Below are 18267 nucleotides of genomic sequence, written 5' to 3'. Positions count from 1 at the left end.
AATCTTTGTTAAGGTCGTCATCTATAGCGCAACGTTGACTTTCAGCTAACGGGTGAAACGGCAACCGTGACAATAGGAAAGTACAGTTTTGCACAGAAATCATCATAAACCCATAAAAACCTTCTAATATCAACAGCAGCTTTTTGACTGGTCACATAACTTTGATAATCAATAAATTATAAAATATTCTTTCTCATGATTATGTGCGTAAATCTTGTGTCAGTCAACTGTCCAACATGTTGCACCCGCTCACAGGCATGTGATTCATCATCCACAGTCCGTACCTCTTTGTGAAGTCTTTGAAGCAGAGCCGTAGCTTATTGTGGTGTCTGTACAGCTTTGGGTCACTGGGAATCTCTGACAGGAACACCTGAGCCACCTCCAAAGGACCCTGAGGGAAACGGATAATATGATAATGCATCTACAACTTTACGCATCCCAATGTTGCAAATGCAAGAGTCATTCTTATCAAATGCACCTGACATTTTACAACAACTTACCTGGTTGACAGTTGTGCCCACCGATCCCTGTAGGACCATCTGCAGCATCTTTGCATCAGCAGGGTCCTGGTGGGTGGCGAAGGCCAGCTCCTGAGTCTTCTTCTGCATGTCCTCTATTGCCACCTCGATGGGCGTGGATATAATCTGGAAAGTGAAGAAGAGACAAGTGTTTTTTTAGTGATCGGGGTGCACAGCAAGAGTTGGACCGAACTGCTCCCTTTTATTACCACCTATAGTCCAGAATATCATCCTTCCACAGGTGGAGATAAGATACTGTGTGTTATTTTGCACTGACAAGAAAAAGTGTAAATATGTATTAATGGTTTGGTTGTCTGTGTGAGAAGAAATCAAGAGAAACTAGACCAGTTACATAAAAAATAAAAAAAAGGCTGAACTGAAAATAAAAGGCTCTCTGTTTTCGATGAACTGGTTGTAAACCGCTCACCCACCTCCTCTTTGTGGATGATGTTGATGCGTGTCTTGATGTAAGGGAAAGCGTGGGAGGTGGTGAGGATGGTCTTGCGCTTGAACTGTTCGTGCAGGTCGCCGTGGGCCCGCCCATCCAGAGTGAAGGGGGTGCAGTAGACGAAGCGGCGCAGGTTGTAGTTCTTGTCAAAGTAAGTGATGCGATCCTTCATCTCGTACGTGTCGAAGTACGGCTCCACATATGTGATCTGGATGAAGGCCTGCAGAAATGAACGGAATCACATTTTTGATTGGCGAAGTTTTTAGATTTGTGCTCCTCCGGTTAAAGATGGATGCTCGGATCAAAAGCTTGAACAGAATCACTCTAAATTGCATTCACAAACTGATCCATTTCCATTGACGCATCCAACGATGTGGGAATGTGCACTCAACCTTATTCGGGTCCAACTTGCACTTGTCCACTGGGTTGGAGTCCTTGATGACTTCTACTTGGTCCTCTCCAAATCGCTCCCCATAGAAACCCTGAGAAGAAACGCAGCACAGAGCCTCAAGACTACTAACGGCACACAGAGCAAAGAGATAAGGATTTTAAGAATCGTGGTATTACAGGAAGATCTAAAGCCTATACATGGTGGCATTTACCTCGAGCCTGTGAGAGATTTCCGCTAGCTTGGTGATGGCAGGCTCTTTGTACACAAACTCCTGCTCGTCTAAGTCGCCAAATTTTGAACCGTAAAATCCGACTCTGAAGTACGTACCAAACATCCTCTTTCCATCCTGCGAGCAGAGGAAGATAAATGTTAGTGCGGAGCAAGAATAGGAATTAAATCCATATAAGAAGGTGTTTCTTTTGATCCAGACTGTCAAAAGAAATAACTTTAATATAGAACGAGCCATCGTGTAAATCAGACAACCAGACAGAGACAAACTCTCACAATTTGCTGATCACTGTTACATATTCTAATTTACTGTGGACCAGTAAGCATTTGCAACCAAATGATGGCTCTTTTTGCTTTATATTCTATATTCCCAACAACGGCAGACTTCCAGTTGTGACTGTGTAGTTCACAGGCAAAAAGGTTGTAGTTCATTCAGCAAGAGTCGAGTTTGACCATCTGCACGACAATCCGCAAACATATGGCTAACATGGATAAGACTTTAAGTAACAGCGTTTTCATACATTAAGTGGATTGTTTGCTTATTCTGTCCGCTGTGACGCAGTCTGTACAAGTGTATGTAATTGGTTTGAAAAATGTCTATGGAAGCCGGTGTCTGATAGAAAGCAGCCAAGAGGTCAGCAACCTCCAGATTATCATCCACACATGTAGTCAATGGTAACCACAGTCCCACATATTTGCATACATTGTAGCATCCAGTTTTTATGAGCTTCCTCTACAGCTTTTCCACCTCTGCAATTGTTAAGTGCACAGAGGACAAGCAGGTGTAGCGTTTCACCTCAGGGTAACAGGCAGAGGACAAAGGATCAACAAGAAACAACAACCTCTTTAGTTTGGAGTATTCACGTCATTAACAAGTAGAATAGATACTACTAAATGAGGCAATTAGTCAATAAACTGACATCAACTTTAACTCTGACTCCTTCTTTTTGCCGAGCCTGTGTGCACATATTCTCTGAAAAATAGGCCGAGCTCAAAGATCAAAGCATCAAAAGAAGGTTGCTAAAAAGCAGCCTTAGATGGCCTAAATCGGCCATTAGAGTAATGAGCAGAGAAAGAGAACAAAAGAAACCCTGAGAAAAGAGTCTCTGCAGAACAAAAAAGAAAACTACTTCAAACTGATGCCTTGAATCAAACCACCCCGTGATACCTTAGGAAGTATTAACGTTCAGTGACGGGAAAATGGCCATCAATTAAAAGTACATGCTTAAAGTCAGAAAGCACTGATACAGGTGTGTATGTGTGTGTAGAACAAGAGAGAGGGAGAAGCTATGGATACGTTGCAGAGGTTGGCATCTGACCTCTAATAAAAGATAATTAAATTAACCCTCTTGGCAATGGAGTCAAATCTTAAAAATCCACCTTGTATTCCTACTGCAACTGCTGATACAAGAAGAAACTTGAGCAGAAATTTAAGAGGCCCTGAAAACTAAGGAACTTACCACAAGACACAATTAAGTAAAGTGGGAAGGAAGGGTCGGCAACCAGGGAAATCAAAAAGGAGAAAACAGAACAAATTTTAATGAGGATTGGGTTCCTCCAGAGAATTTCAAAAACAACACAAACTAACAGACAACAGCAAAAATATCTCCATTGATTTTGAGAAAGAACATAAAGTCATCGTGGAGGATCCAGACCATGCAGAGGCAGACAGTTACGAAGAAATAAAAGAAAGACAAAGTGAGAAAATAGAGATCCACCACCCTCAGAAGCACCACATGCACTCAGTGCATTTCCAAAAAGGAACACAGAGTGCTCTGTCCATTTCATGCAACAAACCATGAGAACTCAGAGGTTAATATTGTTAACAAAAGAACAGAATGGATGAAAAAAAATAAATAATAATAATCAGGGGTCGATTTAGTTTGAACTATTAAAAGAAAGGGCAAGAATAAGAACTAATCAAAATCAAAAGGGATAAATCAAGTAATCCTGAGATTACTGTGAGTTGAACCCTCTTGGAAAAAAACCTGACCGCCTATGGAATTTGGTTCCAGCTTCGACCCAATGCAAGTCTGCAACACTTTGTGTTTTAAAAGGCTCATTTAATGGTGTCAAAAGAATGACCAATGGCTAGAGCAGGGAGGCTAACAGATACCCTTCGAGTAAAAACAGTGCACTGAAATCGAGCCCTGTGGTTGGAGATGAGATGAGATGAAGTGTGACAGCAGACAGCGCCAGTCAATGAGTCTGTTCTGACTGACACAGCAGCAGACAGACAGAAGATGAGGACAGGGAGAGTGCGGATTGTGCAGGTGATGCATTCACTGAGACTTTTGTCATTAGTGTCACACACTGTGGCTCCCATGCACAGCTTGCCAACACTGTCACGTTATAAAAACAAGCTCCTCTTGCACATTAAGAGGAGGGAGGAGAGAGGAAAACAGTGAGGGTGTTGCTGCTCATACAGCAGGTGTCCCCGGCGGGGGCAGACAGTTGACATTGTCTGCAGATGTTAATGGATTGAATGTATGTGACAAAGCAAAGAGAGCAACTGAATGCCCACGGCTAGCAAATAAAAGGATGAGAGTAAATAAAAATAACAATACAAAAAGATAAACGACATGAGCAGGGCCAAGCAGGAACCGTTTAGCCACCTACCTCCCAGCCAGTACTCTGTGTGACAAAGAGAATACAGGACAAGTGAACGACAACACACATACACACACCCACACACAGTGTGGCATTCGCACACACAGTGATGTTACAGCAAGGAGAATGTTTGAAACTAATCCAGGTTACTAGCTGTCGAGCTGGAGAACGGAGCAACTGATCTCTGACAAAAACACAAAAAAAAAAATAACTTTCTGTGAATGAATCGAGGATAATTCTTTGTCACCAAAGAAGTGTTGGCTTTTTGAGGGCAGTTGCTCTGCACACCAGACGACTGTAACCTTGCCAGCACTGTAACTTGACATCATGAGTCACCACAACGGGAGTCTCTTCCCACGCCTCATGCATCCTCCGTTTCATACTTCACAAATATAATAAAGCATGCAAGGTATAAATAAACAAATACACTGGAATTAAAATGCCAAATAATAACACCATGCAAAGCTGTATCTGTGTGAAGGCTAGGCATCGTGACTACATTTGTTGTTACTGTGTTTTCTTATTCTGAGGCATCGTAGATGAAAACGCTCACTCCTTGCAGCCTGACCTGGGTTTTGTCCCATTTTTCTATCATAAAATCCTGCTGGAAGAAACTTAACCCCTCTACTCTGCCCAGTAAATGTGACAGATGTAACATGTGTGACTGTCAGTGAGGTTTTGGGGTGCTCATATTGAGTCATGACATTGGAACGCGCTATTCTTCATCCACATTACTGAATTTACACAGGAACAAAGGAATAAATCATCTATAACCTTATGTAACCCAGACGTGATCTTTTCATAGCAAGAGATGGCAATGGAAATTAGAGGAAAAAAAATCTAATCTGGGTCACATTGAGATTTTAAAAAAATTTAAAAAAACTTTTCACTTTTGGTTCTTCTTGCATAAATCCAGTTTCAGCTTCACTTTCAGTGTGGAAGATGAGATCTACACCATGTGTGTATGTGTGCTTACCTGATGCACAATTTTGCCAAAGGCTTCCTGTAGTTTACCATGAATGGTGGCGAGCTTCTTTGCATCCCTGTTGGCCTCGTGGATTGGGATCAGTACCTTGTACACTTCGTTTACCGCCTCATACATGCCCGCCTGGAAGGGAGATCGAGGCAAATGTTAGTATGGTACAAGCAGTCATCCAAAATACCAACACTTCAGCCTACATTTATAGATTTTCATAGACTTAACAGCCTGAATTAGGATCACTGGAGAGTGGACATTGTACATTACCCTTTGTTTACAGACCTTCTGATAGGAAGATTTGGGATGAATACACTCCTGAATACAATGGCACGTGTATGAGAGTAAAACGTAATAATTTGTTTGATGAAACAATGAGGAAGCTCCAAAATCCCTGACTACATCCTTGGCATGCTTGTCAACATCCATTCATCTATTCACCCATCCATCCTTCTCCATATCTCACCATGGAGAAAGAGGCAGCAGCCTGCTCCAGGAGTCCCACGAGGCCGATCTCAGTGAAGTATTTCCCTGAGCAAATGCCCTCCTCATCTGGTGACACCACGTCATCGGAGACTGCAGATTCCTCCAGCACGTTGGAGGAAATATTCTGGAGCAAAAACAACACAAGCACACACATATCAGCAGACATTTCTATTGCCAAGAAGACAAACACTGCATGTATCCAGTGCTCTCCTTACCTGGAAGGTGACGCAGCCTACAGGCAGGTACTTGCGGTCCTCCAGCATGCTCAGGTATTCTGCGACCAGAGCCGCGCTGTGCACCAGACACTGAGCAGCCTCAGCGTGGTTGTTCCTCTCCGAGTGTTTTCCAGCCATGTTCTGAAGCCACGTCAGCCGCAGGTCTGGAGACGTCTGGTAACCCTTTGCAATCCTGGAGATGGACACGGAGGTAGGGACACAAGACAAATCACACACACACACACACACACACATGAAAGCACACAAGCAACAAGACACTGAAGATCACAGTGCAGAAATGCATTTATGAGCAATCAAAAGGTGTTTGCTTGAGTGTGCATGTATTCTGTACCTGTACATGAGATCTATCAGCATCTCAGGGTCTTCCTGGTGCTCCTTCATCTTGACTGTGTCAGACAGGATCATGTGCAGGTTAAACACAAGGTCCTGGACCTGGAAAATAAAAAGAATGGAGACTTTGAGTTACTTCTTCCCCAATATTTTATCTTATAGAAATCCAGGTGTAGTGGAGTACAAATCAGTAAAAATCAATAATCAATCAATAATAAATTGCCAGTCAGTCAACAGTCTTCTCACACTGTGATGGACAACATCTAAACATTTTGATGGCTAAATCAGTACCTGGTCTGGGAATGTGGTCTCCCTCAGCTCCAGGTCCTCCTCTGCATAGGTGAGGATGGTCTTTAGAGAGCGGCGCAGAAACTCCTCGTTAAAATTCTGAGATGTTCCCACCAGCGAAGACAGAGACATGGTCACTTGCATCTTCACTCTTGCAAAGTTCTGAAAATGCCACCACAATAGCGGAAAGGTTAGAACCAGTAATTGGATGGCTGATTGCAGTGTTTGGTTTTGTACTAAATTGGGTGATTTTAAAGTCGAAGAAAAACAGGAATAAACCAAGACAAGTTATAGCAAGAACCAGCAATTATTCAGCTTACGATTACTGATTTAATTGTGATTAGAATATCAGTGCTAACAGTGCTTTTTTAAGTAATCAGATCATTTTGAACAATGCACATGGCTTCACAAGGCTTCTTAACGTGTGAGGTCATTCCTGGAAGCGGTACTTTCAATCTTCACCACTGATACATCGTAGAAGCTCTATGAAAGCTACACTCCAGGGGTTCTTTAACATTTACAACCCATCATCCCAAGTTTATGAACAAATCGGTTTCAAACTAATAACATGACATTTTGGGTTGTAAACCTTGAGTTTTTCAGTCGTACTCACGTTGCCGATCTCAAAGTTTTGCCTCATGAGGAGGTAGAGGGAGGCGCTGGCGTGGGCCCTGATGGTACTTATGCTGCTGCTGCAGCTCCTCAACAATCGCAAACACAGGTCAGCACACTGCTCCGTTTCCTCCTCGAACAGCAGTTCAGGAAACTACACAGACAGAGAGAAATAAACCCACACTGACATAATACAAAGTACGAAGTCCTGGAAGAAATTGCAAAGACTTTGCAAAGAAATTAATAAAAGCCCAGGAGTCGAACCTTCGACACGAGTGCCCTCTGTGTGGCAAAACAATGCTGGAGGTAGAGGGCGCTCTGGTTGCAGGCCATGCTGTGGAGCAACACCTTCAGCACCCCACCCAGGATACTCTCCTTCGACTCTGTCACTGATACCGTCTGGAGAAGGAGGGGCACACATGCAGCTGTTATTGTCAGGGTTTATGTATGCTTAAGTGTTGGACTACATGGCTAAATGATTTCAGTCGAGCACCACTCATACATGTTAACATTCTGAACGCGTAAATGTAGAATGTCCTGTTGCATACCTGTACAATGATCTCCAAAGTGTCAAGAATTATTATGTTGGCCTCCGTTGCAAGGTTACCATCAATAAGTGCCTCGTGTTCCAGCTCTGCTCTGGTCCTACGATCAAGAAACCAGAAAACACTGTCACAAAACGATCTGCCAGTCACCACATTAAAGCCGTTGTTCGGGAATCTTTGTGTGGAGGGATGTGCCGAGTAGAACCTCAGGCAATTGTCTTGTTTCCGTAAACTTTGATGAAATATGAATTCTCATTACAACGACAGCACAATGTTTAGGAAGTCTATACATCTATCCATATTTAATTTAGTTTTATGTTGCAAGATGTCCCTTAACCTGCAAGGCACAGACCTCAAACGATTCAAATGATCCACAGAAACAACGCATGCTGATCCGCAGGGAGACAGTTAGTCCAAACCTATAACTTCCCACACCAGAGCGTTAAGAGGTCTGACGACATTAAGGAGGCTGTTCTTCACTATTAAGTAAGTGAACAGCTAAGCAATTCATTCCCGGTCTACAGGTGGAACACTAGGGCTACATGTTGTATATCTACATATCCTAAAATGGCTATGTTTGAGCATATAAAACTATAACAGGACTTGCTTTTGGTCATAATGCATCTGACTTGTATATCTCTCAGAAGAACAAACAAAGAATTTATGACATACGAGAGCTAGTGCTACATTTGTCTTGCTTTTTGCTGCAACAGCAACCAGGGAGACACACGAGTCAGAACCCCGAAACAAGAAGCACACTGGTTAAAAAGCAAAAACAGACCCACTGCAACCACTACCAACCCTGAGACAGACATTGTTACCAGGACACAGGGACTGACGGGATGGGGGGGAGGGGTTCAAGGTTCAAGGGCCAGAACCAGGATCAGGGGGGTCTCTGTTGGTGCATTCATGTGCATGCGTGAGCTTAGGAAGTCGAAATGGAGAAGAAATGAACATGGGTGCATCAGTGGCTTGAATAATTAACCAAAACAAACAAAATGAATTGGTAAATCTTGACTTGTTCAAAGCCAAGTTAATCAGGAGGACATCTAACACAAACTAATACATTCATTTTGTGTCCATTGCAACTGTCTAACTGCCCACAAGCACGTGAATACACCATAAATGAGGAACTGAAGCAGCGGGGGGATTCAAAGGAGCACACAGCAAATGTGGACCATACAATACCTGACTGATCTGTGACTCCTACATAAACACACAGCAACGTGAGAGAACAAATGGAAATTAACAGAAAACAAAGGCTGGAGCTGTTCACAAAAGAACAGAGACAAAAATAAAAATTGAAAACAAACAAAAAAAAGAGAAAAAGAGCATAGAACTGTATCTTTTGTCACCCTTTGACCAAATGAGTATAGGTCACATTGTGACAACAGTGACATAAGATACAAAACTATGGCTTTTTTTTTTTAAAAGAGTGCATGCAACAGAGATATCTGTAGAACATGGAAACACTCAGTCTGATTCTGTTCCTATGTAAATGAAGTAAAACAAATGGACAATAACAATGAACATTGACTGGGTTTTAGTAGAGTTTGTGATGGTTTGTATTTATTACAAGATGGACTTAGCAGTGATATCCTGATAAAGGGATTAAAGGATTGAACACAGTACATAATGTATTGGTTTATGCTTCTAAATTATGAGTGTCCTTGTAAAATGGAAAAGAAGCTGAAGATTTAAAGTGGAGACGGACATTTTCATACACATTTATGGATTATGTTTTAGACATAATTTATGCACTTTAAATGAACTGTGTGTATGTGTGTGTGTTCCTTCAGAGTTCTTCACAGTTCAGTGAATAATCAGCTTGGGACGTCTTGGGAGTGTATTCTAGGTTTTTCTGTGACATAAAGTAAGAAGTAGGAAAGTAGATTAAGTGATAGAAAGAGCATACTTGTCCATCTTTTCGCTGTTTTGTCTCCAGTGGGTCATGTCCTTCCTCCATCGGAGGTTCTCCTGACTGCCAAAAGCACTGCCAGATGGACTCCGCTCTAAATGGTGGAGACAGGATTTTTTATTGGTGATGAAAGAGGGAGTGTGTACACACTAAAACGTGACTGGCTTTGGCTGAATGGCTGTAGCTGTACAGTTGTATGTGTGTGAGAAGCAGGATATAGTCATTTGTCGATAGTCGTTTGTATTTCGCTGTGTGAATTTCTTATTACAGCCTTGCTTTGCATTTGTTTATGTGTGGTTCTACTTACTCCTCTTACTTGATAAGCAGTTGTGTGAATGCATTTGTGAGCATGTGCCAAAACGTGCGCCCCCACCTAGCTGTCCCCGGCTGCGTCGCACCATCTCCTGCCTGGCCCCGATGCTGCCCAGTATGGCCTCCTCCAGCTTGGCCTTCATGTCTTTGGACTTCTTAAAGGTCAGGCTGTTCATTCGCTCAAACGCCTTCTTCCCCTGCATGGTGAACACAACATGGGCCTTGTATCCATGAGGCACAGGATGAGCGGACGGACAGAGAACACAGCGGGGAAGTTACTTCAAGCACAGCACTCAGCAAGCAAAGCAGGTTAGTAGTATAAAAGCAGATGGTCGAGCACAAAAAAACAAACAGATAGCGTAGCAGAAAGAACTTGAAATACGTAGAAAGAAATAGATTATAGCATAGAAAGCAGCAAGTGGTCTGCTTTTATTTCATCACCACATCTAGTAGCCAAAGCATATTAACTGCAGATAAGCTTATGTTCTGTATGGAGGAAGGTTAGTGCATAACTTATCATCCACAAAAGATTTAGAAAAGTTAAAACTAAATGTGAACATATGTGAGCACATATTAAAGTCCACTGCAAAGCGAGATAGGCATTTTGCTTGTCTCCACATAGGACGGATTATATCAGTATACTGTTTCCTTCAGAAATATTACTATCAGCCCAAAAGACTCCCTATTGGTGGGGCATAAATGTAGAAGAAGGTACCAGTGTTTCCTCCAGTGTTTTGCTGTAACAAAAGGGTTTTGCTGTACCTGGGTGGTTAGTCTCTAATTGCTCATCCTCAAAGTGGAGAGAGAGCTGCCGACCATTCGTATGAGTTCAGTCTTATAATTGCAACTTCATAACATTTCATACATTTCTGAAGCAGCGGCCGTAATAATTTTGGAGTGGCGGGTGTACTCTGTACTGCCCCAACCCTCTGTGTGTCCTTGACAACAATACAGTCACTGTTGATGTTACCTTGTACTCGAAGCACGAGACGCAGAGGTAGAGGAGATCCAGCAGGCGGTTGAGCTGAGACACCGACAGGTCTGTGAACCACTTCTGCAACACCAGCTCGTCAGCATTCTTCAACACCCACAGCAGACAGATGAGCAGACTACGACTTGACTCGGCCGAGAAGCTGCCGTGCTGACGACTCGCCTGGAGAGATGGACCGGGAGAAATCAACAGAGAGGAAAGAACAAAGAGGGACAAAAAGGAGGAATGATAAGAAACCACGGCCTGTTGTTTGTTTAAGAACAATGTACAGTCGTAGGACTGTTCCATTAACTGCAGGTTGTTGTCATCAGGGAGCTACCTGCGAGTTGAGCAAGAAGCTGCTTGGTCGGGACATTGGGGAGGCGGTGGAGGTGCCTGCTATCGCCATAGCAACAGTTTGGTTGATCATGCTATTACCCTCTCCCTCTGCCTCTTCTCCACTGCCGCCCATCGCTGCACCCTGGGGACCGCCTGGCCGACCCCACTGGTTATGGGACTCTAGTGACACCAAAAGGACACAATTAAGGGGAATTAGAGACAATACAGGAATGAGACAATTTGGACTACAGTTCTTAGTGTGGTGTAGGGATGCAAAAAAGTGAAAATGTTATGTGGATGTAATCAAGACAAAAAGAGTAGGGATCAATATTATTGAAAGGGAAAACTTCTATAGACTGATCTCACCGCATATGGAAACGTGACAGTAACTGTTGTTTGTGTAACACCTCTGTACTCTGAATAAGGTTACACTTACACTAAATGTAGATGTAAACCTACTTGGGATGTCGTGAAGGGATTTGATTGAACTTTTGAAATAATTATTATTTTTTAAAAAGTCAAACAAGAACATTGACAACTAATATACAGACATTTATGAGTGGGCCGTTTAAATGCAAGCTCAGGATCTAGGGAAGGCATGTTCACTAGGGCAGGGGGTTAAAGGAAAGAAAAAGAAATGCGAGAGGGATGAACTGAGGTTAGAGATCAGCTTGTACATCATGTTAGGGTCAAATGATAACCTCTCGAGTTCCAAAAGATATGCTATTGATTGAGTGCTGCTGACTGCACAGTGGGAAGAGAACAACTGGATATGACAACAAGACATACACTACTCACAAAAAGTTAGGGATATTCAGCTTTCACATGAAGTCGATTCACATTGAGCAGAAATGAGGAATGAGATGAAGAAATTACCACTGCATGCTTCTACTTAAATGCCCTACTTTCATGATATAATATCACTGTAGCATGAACTTCTTACATTTTCCATAAATTTCACCCGAAAGTCGAATATCCCTAACTTTTTGTGAGTAGTGTACTTTTCTGCAAGTTAAACGATTGTATGTTCAAAGTGGCTTAGTAGCTCTTTACCTGTGAAGTCATGGAGCTGTGGTAGTGTTTCCATGACGATGCCAATGAGAGGCAGGTAAAGCATGGCGACTCGGGCCTTGACCTCAGGATCGGCGTAGCGTGGGTCAGAGTCATGGCTGGACAGGAGGTTATGAACGACACTCACCACTTTCTTATGTAGGCCAAACATCCTAACAATAGAAGAGAGAGAAAAAAAACAAAAGGAAAGGAACAAAGGGATACAGTATGTCAATTCAAGTGTGAAAAGCACAATGGGCGAAAGAATAAGAAAACCTACTCATATTAAGATAATACCGCATAACCATAACTCACTCCCCTGCTTTTACAGGCTTATCTCTGGCCAACAGACACAGACGCTCCAACCTGAAAATATCACTTTCCTTTCTTTACAGTACTTAACAGTTTATTGGGTAGACATATACACACACACACACACACACACACACACACACACACACACACAGACACAATGACACCCATCAATTATAATCCACTCGGGCATAAAATCTTTCTTTATAAAACCATCTTCATAAGTGCAATAAGCGTGCATCCAACGCGTACTAACCCCTCATTGTCTGGGTCCAGTATTACAGACAGTTCAGATAGTACCAGTCCTGCCAGATAGTGCTGCTCTCTGAAGGGGACGGACAGCTCAAACATGTTGGCTATCTTTTGGTCCTGGACATGTGTGGAGAACCCAGAGCTCTGTGGGAGAGACCATTCATATTTCGCCTGATTACTCTGGCTGTAAAGCAAATATGTTTTGTAGAGTATCTTCATGTTAATCAGTGGACACAACATATGATCTAATGTGATTTATGATACAATGAGAAAGTGTTTTGATTGGACTTGCAGAAGCCTTTTAAGTTGCTAGGTTTGCAGACCCATGATCAGTTGGGAAATAACTGTACAATTTGTCTTGTTAGTGTAGGACTATATCGCAGGGTGAATGTCTATTTGCTTGCAAGTGTTTCAGTTTCCATCAAGCGCTTTTCGTCTGACCTGTGAAGTGGCTGAAGACACGGAGGGGGACGGCGAGGCGGGCGGAGTGAGCAGACTGCATGGCAGGTTGAGGGTGACGTAGTGTTCGTGGCTGCAAACAATTCTCAAGAAATCAAGCCTCAAAGACTCCAGGGTTGGATTCTGCAGAGCATAAAGCTTTGTGGACACCTGGAGAGAGGAAACAGTACACCTTAATGAACATTTTGAAAGCAAATACCTTGAAATGCGTCACTGCCATACTAATAAAGAATGGGAGTATGTGCTGTCAAAAGTCATCATTAAGTCAAAAATATCATCACAAATTAGTTCCAAATATATTTTAAGCGCTGTGAAGAAACCTGAAATGCTTTATTTATAAATTGATCACAAGACCCAGAATGAAAGGTATGATTCACAGCACCAGAATATAGATAAATAGGACAATATCTGTCTTCCAATAAATACATATAACAAAGGAAGATCTTAATTTGTTTAAGGAAGTCATTTGCATACTTCTGTCTGATTGTAGCTGAAAGTTACTCAGCCATCTGGGTCTGCTCTCTCTTCGCTCGTACTAATCCTGCTGAAACTGTATTATTCTTTATCAAGAACAAAACACAGTAATACAACAAAAGTATAACATACTTGCAAATCTAAATAAAGCATTTACCTGTTTCCAGTATGCTCTGATTAGGGTGAAGACAAAGCCTCGGTCCATGACTGACAGCAAGTCGTTGAGGAAGAAGGCCAGACTAGTGTTTAGTCTCTCCACCAACTCTAGGTCCTGATTGGATGAGATACACGTGTCTTGAAACGTTTCCAGAGTTGGTAGTTTGAACATGATTTCTGCTTTATTGCATTGTAAAGTCGGATGCTATGGCACTTTGCTTGTGGCCTCAATCTTATTGTGCCAAATTATGAAAGCCAAAAGCATACACAAAGTGTACAGTACAATCTGTTCTAACATAACTTTGAAAAGACTCATTTGTAAATTTATATACATACATTCCCTGACTTCCATTGTATGCACTTAGTCTCTAAATGATATTCCACAAATTGCGTGTCCATTGGGACCCTGTAATACCAAGGAACACTTCACCAGGCTGTTACTTACCTTCTGGAAGCGAGACACAATGTCGCCAGCGATGGTGCTGACCAAGGCTGTAATGTCATCCATGAAGCGCTCTGGGAAACGGTTCTTCCTGGGTGACTCCAAGCGGTCAGTGAAGTACAGGTGGTGGATAATGCTCTTCACCTGTGGTAAATGTGTTAATTGGGATAAAACACAAGATAGTGTCATGGGAAAAAAATACTGCACTGTGATGACTGATGAGAACTAAAGGAGACACCTCCATCTGACTCAAAATGTTGTTTCCTACCATGAGTTCAAAGAAAAACCAGGCCTGTTGTAAAGCGCCCTCCCTGACGCTTCCACTGCTCACCACCCACTGGAGCGCCAACTCCTCATGGAAGAGCTGAGTAGAACAGGAAAGCAGAAAACAGAGACAAAACAAGGAGAGGGAGGGACAGAGAGGGAAAGGCAATAGAGCCAGACAGAGAGAATGTGAGGCACCAGGAGAGGCATCACTGTCCGTCTTAAATTAAAATATACCTAGGTCTATATGTGGTGAGCAGATTACACAGTAAATACATTGTTAACTGGATTCTAAAGTGTATTAACTTAATGGGGGATATGACATGAAATGAAAGTTGACTTAACAATGATTAACAATTCTCTAAATGAAAGAATAGTACAGTCCAGTTGAGCTCCTGTGCCCCCAACACTGAAAATTAACTTGATTAAAGACAAAGTGAGGTTTAACTTAAAAAGCATTATGTTATAGTGAGGGTTACCCACTCCAAACACTCTAAACAAATACATTACTTATTAAGTACAAAAAAAAAATCATAAATATAATTTACAGTTGTGTGCAACAAGTTTTACGTTTGTGAAATGATGAAAAATGCACTCTTATCACCATGCAATTTATTTAGTATTTTATATTCCATATTTTCATAATGTAACTTCCTGATAATGGTATAAATGGCTGAAGTGTTGATGAAAACGATTTCCTGTGTGCATGGAGAGTTTTTTTTTGCATGGAGAGAAGAATTCATTCACTTTCATTTCTTTTAAATATTATGTGTCAATCACTTGAGTTTATTTAGGTGCGTGTTTTTATGCAGAACCAACATCCAACACAGTCTGGCTAACACACAGACTCTTGTCCAGAGTCTGGCAAGTCTTCCTTAATCGAGGTGACGTGTTGTAAAGATTAAGAAGGGGCAGGACCTGATTGCTATCCAAATTTTTAATCTGATGATCATAATCTACATGTTACTGCCTACAGAAATTGCACATTTTGTTAATCTCTTCTAAATGTTATTTGTGCGTATGCTACAAACATAATTTCATCATCTTTAAAGTAGTCAGTATTGACAACAACCGAGCAAACTCCATCTGCAGCAGAAGACTGTGAATTGCGGTTGAAAGCTCTGGGGGAAAAAGCTAGTAAATAGACCTTGTGTTGAGATTTTTTTGGGGAAACTTCTTATAACAGCAGATTGTATCCTGATGGCCTCCTAACTGACCATGTGTTGGTAGAATAGCTCTTGTAGGGTCATAGTAAACTGTGTTGCACTTTCTTCAATGAATTCCAAACACATATGCGCTCAATGTCCGAGTGAATAGTGCACAATGAAAGGAGACTTCCCAGACTAACTTAGCCAGACAGCGTTAGCCAGACGACAACCAACATTCATATCACATCAAAAAATCCTTGACACATACAGAACAAGAGGCAGATCGGTGACATTCAGCATTCAACAAGACTCCACAACCACCAAACACGACATCAACTTATCCAGAGGCACACATCCACAGACAAGACAGGTGAGGAGGCGAATAAAGAGGTGGGCGGGGTTGGCTCCTCCCCCAGTGCAAGTGGCTCTACCTTTTTTGTGGGCAACCGTCCTGTTAAAGTTTGCAAGAAACTGGCGCTCTCAGTGTGCGAAGACATGCGATTGCCACAGCGCTCCATGGCCTATGGGTGGAATGAATGGAACGGTGACAACAAGGTTAGTGGAGGAGCAACGGGAGCGTGGGGTTGCACCTTTTCCCTCAGCACACAGGGAAAATGTGTCTGCTGGGTCACACACTCACACACACGCGCACACACACACACACACACACACACACACACACACTATACACTTTTGTGATCTGTTGCACACACTTGTCACACGTGAAGACAAAAAACAATTAAGACACAGGACAAGGCCACAACACTTAAAAGTGATGTACACATAATCTAAAACAGTCGGATACATCGGTAGTTTGAGTTAAAGGAGGGATGCAAAATGGCTGCATAAAGGGCCGTGAGATCAAGCGAAGACATCGTATTGATTTTCTTTTCCTTGATGTTACCGCCATTTCTTAATGATGTGCCATTCTGCATCCCTCCAGGCGAATACAATACTTCAGAGATGTAAAATGACATAAGGGAAAAAACATCCTACAGTATGTGCTACGGTACTATTATTCCAAAGAAGAGTAGCATAATGTTCCATCCCAGGTAAAATGCTGTTAATGAACGTGCTCCGTCAATTCACAATTTATTTAATGTTGTACTCTAGCTGTGATTTTATGATTAGAATATGCAGACTTGAATTGTTAACCTGGTTCCTTGATATTCGCAATATTGGATGCAAATTAGTGACAAACATAGGTTTATGTCATGACAACTTAAAATGACAGAGGACAAAACGTCACACAAAGGTGGAAAGTGAAGCTGACAAAGACCCCACACATGTAGATAGATAGACACAAACTCACACTCACAGATATACCATGCTCCAGTGACAAAGTGAATGCTGTGTGGGGTTAGTGGAAAGTCATGCAGGCATACTAGCTGAGAGTGGAGACGATGAGTTTAAAGCCGAGAGAGTGAATAACTGTGTTAGAAGCAGAAAGGAGAAATAATAGATGAAATAAAATGAATGCAAAAAAAAAAATACTACTACTACTCTGCTGATGAAGATGATTTCTAACACTACTCTTTTTCTCTTCTACTCCAACATACACAAGAAGATCACAGTACGTCTTGGTTTTGGGTTCAGCAATAACCGACCACAGTACAGTCAAAACAGCAGGCAAGCTTGACATAGAAGGAGAGGGAGGCCAACTATGTCCAGGTCCCTGCTGCCGTGAATAAGTCTGGCACTGAAATATGTGGATTTAGACTATGTGTCTTTTCATGCAAGTACTGAGAAAAAGGGAGGTGTTAGATGTGATGAGTAAAGAGGGATGACACTTGAGGCTCTAGCATGAGAAATAGAGGGTCATGGAGGCGGCTGTGACTCCCATGTAGGGGATCATGGGAGGGTTGTGATTTGAAGTTTACCAGAATACCGTAATATTCTGAAGTTTTGGTCTTTTATGTCTTTGTGTTACATTGGTCATGTTGTATATGGTTTAGAAATCTCTCTAGTTTGGAGAAACTTGGCAATCATAGTAACTTGACTTAAAACCTCAGAAAGTAGCTTCACGACAGATTGAGCCTATAAATGAAAGATGCTATCTTGACAACAGGACATCAAACTGTAAACCTTAAAATACTCATTAGGGAGGATATGGATTGCCTCAACTCTCGCCTTTCTTTCAGTAACTCTGGCAAAGAACACAAATAAACCAAAACTCCAAATATCCCAGTATCCCTTCAAGGTGAATAGGGTGAGTTGTTTTTTGCAGTGAGGCAAAGTGGAGGACGCGGCATTCATAAAACCACCTGCATGGTTTCTGTAGCGGACCCAGGGCTGGATCCCCAGGGGGCACTCTTACAGCCCATGGTGTGCACCCACGAGTTGGAGCGGTCTAAGCCCTAGGCGTGCCAAGGTCAAAGGACACAAGGCAGGCAGGAAGCAAGGGAATGAGCGAGCAGCACGGGGGAAGGAGGAGGGAAGGCATAATGACAGGTTAAAGAGGTTCAGAGGTCAGGACTGCTGGAAGATGCCAAGGGCCCAAAAA

General features: G+C 42.3%; 1 protein-coding gene across 7 annotated transcripts in view; it reads right to left on the bottom strand.

Moving 5' to 3' along the window:
• Window positions 1-18267, bottom strand: part of dock7 (dedicator of cytokinesis 7) — a 45423-nt gene that overhangs the window by 1758 nt on the left and 25398 nt on the right. The window contains exons 24-51 of one of the 7 annotated variants that reach the window (XM_070909286.1): window positions 18029-18121; window positions 16196-16285; window positions 14621-14716; window positions 14356-14496; window positions 13912-14025; window positions 13263-13430; window positions 12826-12965; window positions 12261-12430; window positions 11663-11665; window positions 11209-11387; window positions 10869-11051; window positions 9960-10119; window positions 9584-9680; window positions 8857-8874; window positions 7672-7768; window positions 7388-7522; window positions 7125-7277; window positions 6515-6673; window positions 6225-6325; window positions 5873-6065; window positions 5638-5781; window positions 5172-5303; window positions 4205-4219; window positions 1569-1694; window positions 1359-1448; window positions 950-1186; window positions 501-644; window positions 285-391 (exon numbers count right to left, since the gene is read on the bottom strand). In XM_070909286.1, coding sequence (XP_070765387.1) covers window positions 285-391; window positions 501-644; window positions 950-1186; window positions 1359-1448; window positions 1569-1694; window positions 4205-4219; window positions 5172-5303; window positions 5638-5781; window positions 5873-6065; window positions 6225-6325; window positions 6515-6673; window positions 7125-7277; window positions 7388-7522; window positions 7672-7768; window positions 8857-8874; window positions 9584-9680; window positions 9960-10119; window positions 10869-11051; window positions 11209-11387; window positions 11663-11665; window positions 12261-12430; window positions 12826-12965; window positions 13263-13430; window positions 13912-14025; window positions 14356-14496; window positions 14621-14716; window positions 16196-16285; window positions 18029-18121 — 3485 coding nt within the window. Of the gene's footprint in view, window positions 1-284; window positions 392-500; window positions 645-949; window positions 1187-1358; window positions 1449-1568; window positions 1704-4204; window positions 4220-5171; window positions 5304-5637; window positions 5782-5872; window positions 6066-6224; window positions 6326-6514; window positions 6674-7124; window positions 7278-7387; window positions 7523-7671; window positions 7769-8856; window positions 8875-9583; window positions 9681-9947; window positions 10120-10868; window positions 11052-11208; window positions 11388-11662; window positions 11666-12260; window positions 12431-12825; window positions 12966-13262; window positions 13431-13911; window positions 14026-14355; window positions 14497-14620; window positions 14717-16195; window positions 16286-18028; window positions 18122-18267 lie in introns of all 7 variants that reach the window. The other 6 variants (XM_070909284.1, XM_070909282.1, XM_070909283.1 and 3 more) reach the window with 6 other exon arrangements.

The sequence above is a fragment of the Enoplosus armatus genome, chromosome 7 (genome assembly GCF_043641665.1).
Source record: "Enoplosus armatus isolate fEnoArm2 chromosome 7, fEnoArm2.hap1, whole genome shotgun sequence".
In the NCBI taxonomy this organism is placed as follows: domain Eukaryota; kingdom Metazoa; phylum Chordata; class Actinopteri; order Centrarchiformes; family Enoplosidae; genus Enoplosus; species Enoplosus armatus.
The sequence above is the reverse complement of the archived record's forward strand: the minus strand, read 5'-3'. Positions and strand labels throughout refer to the sequence as shown.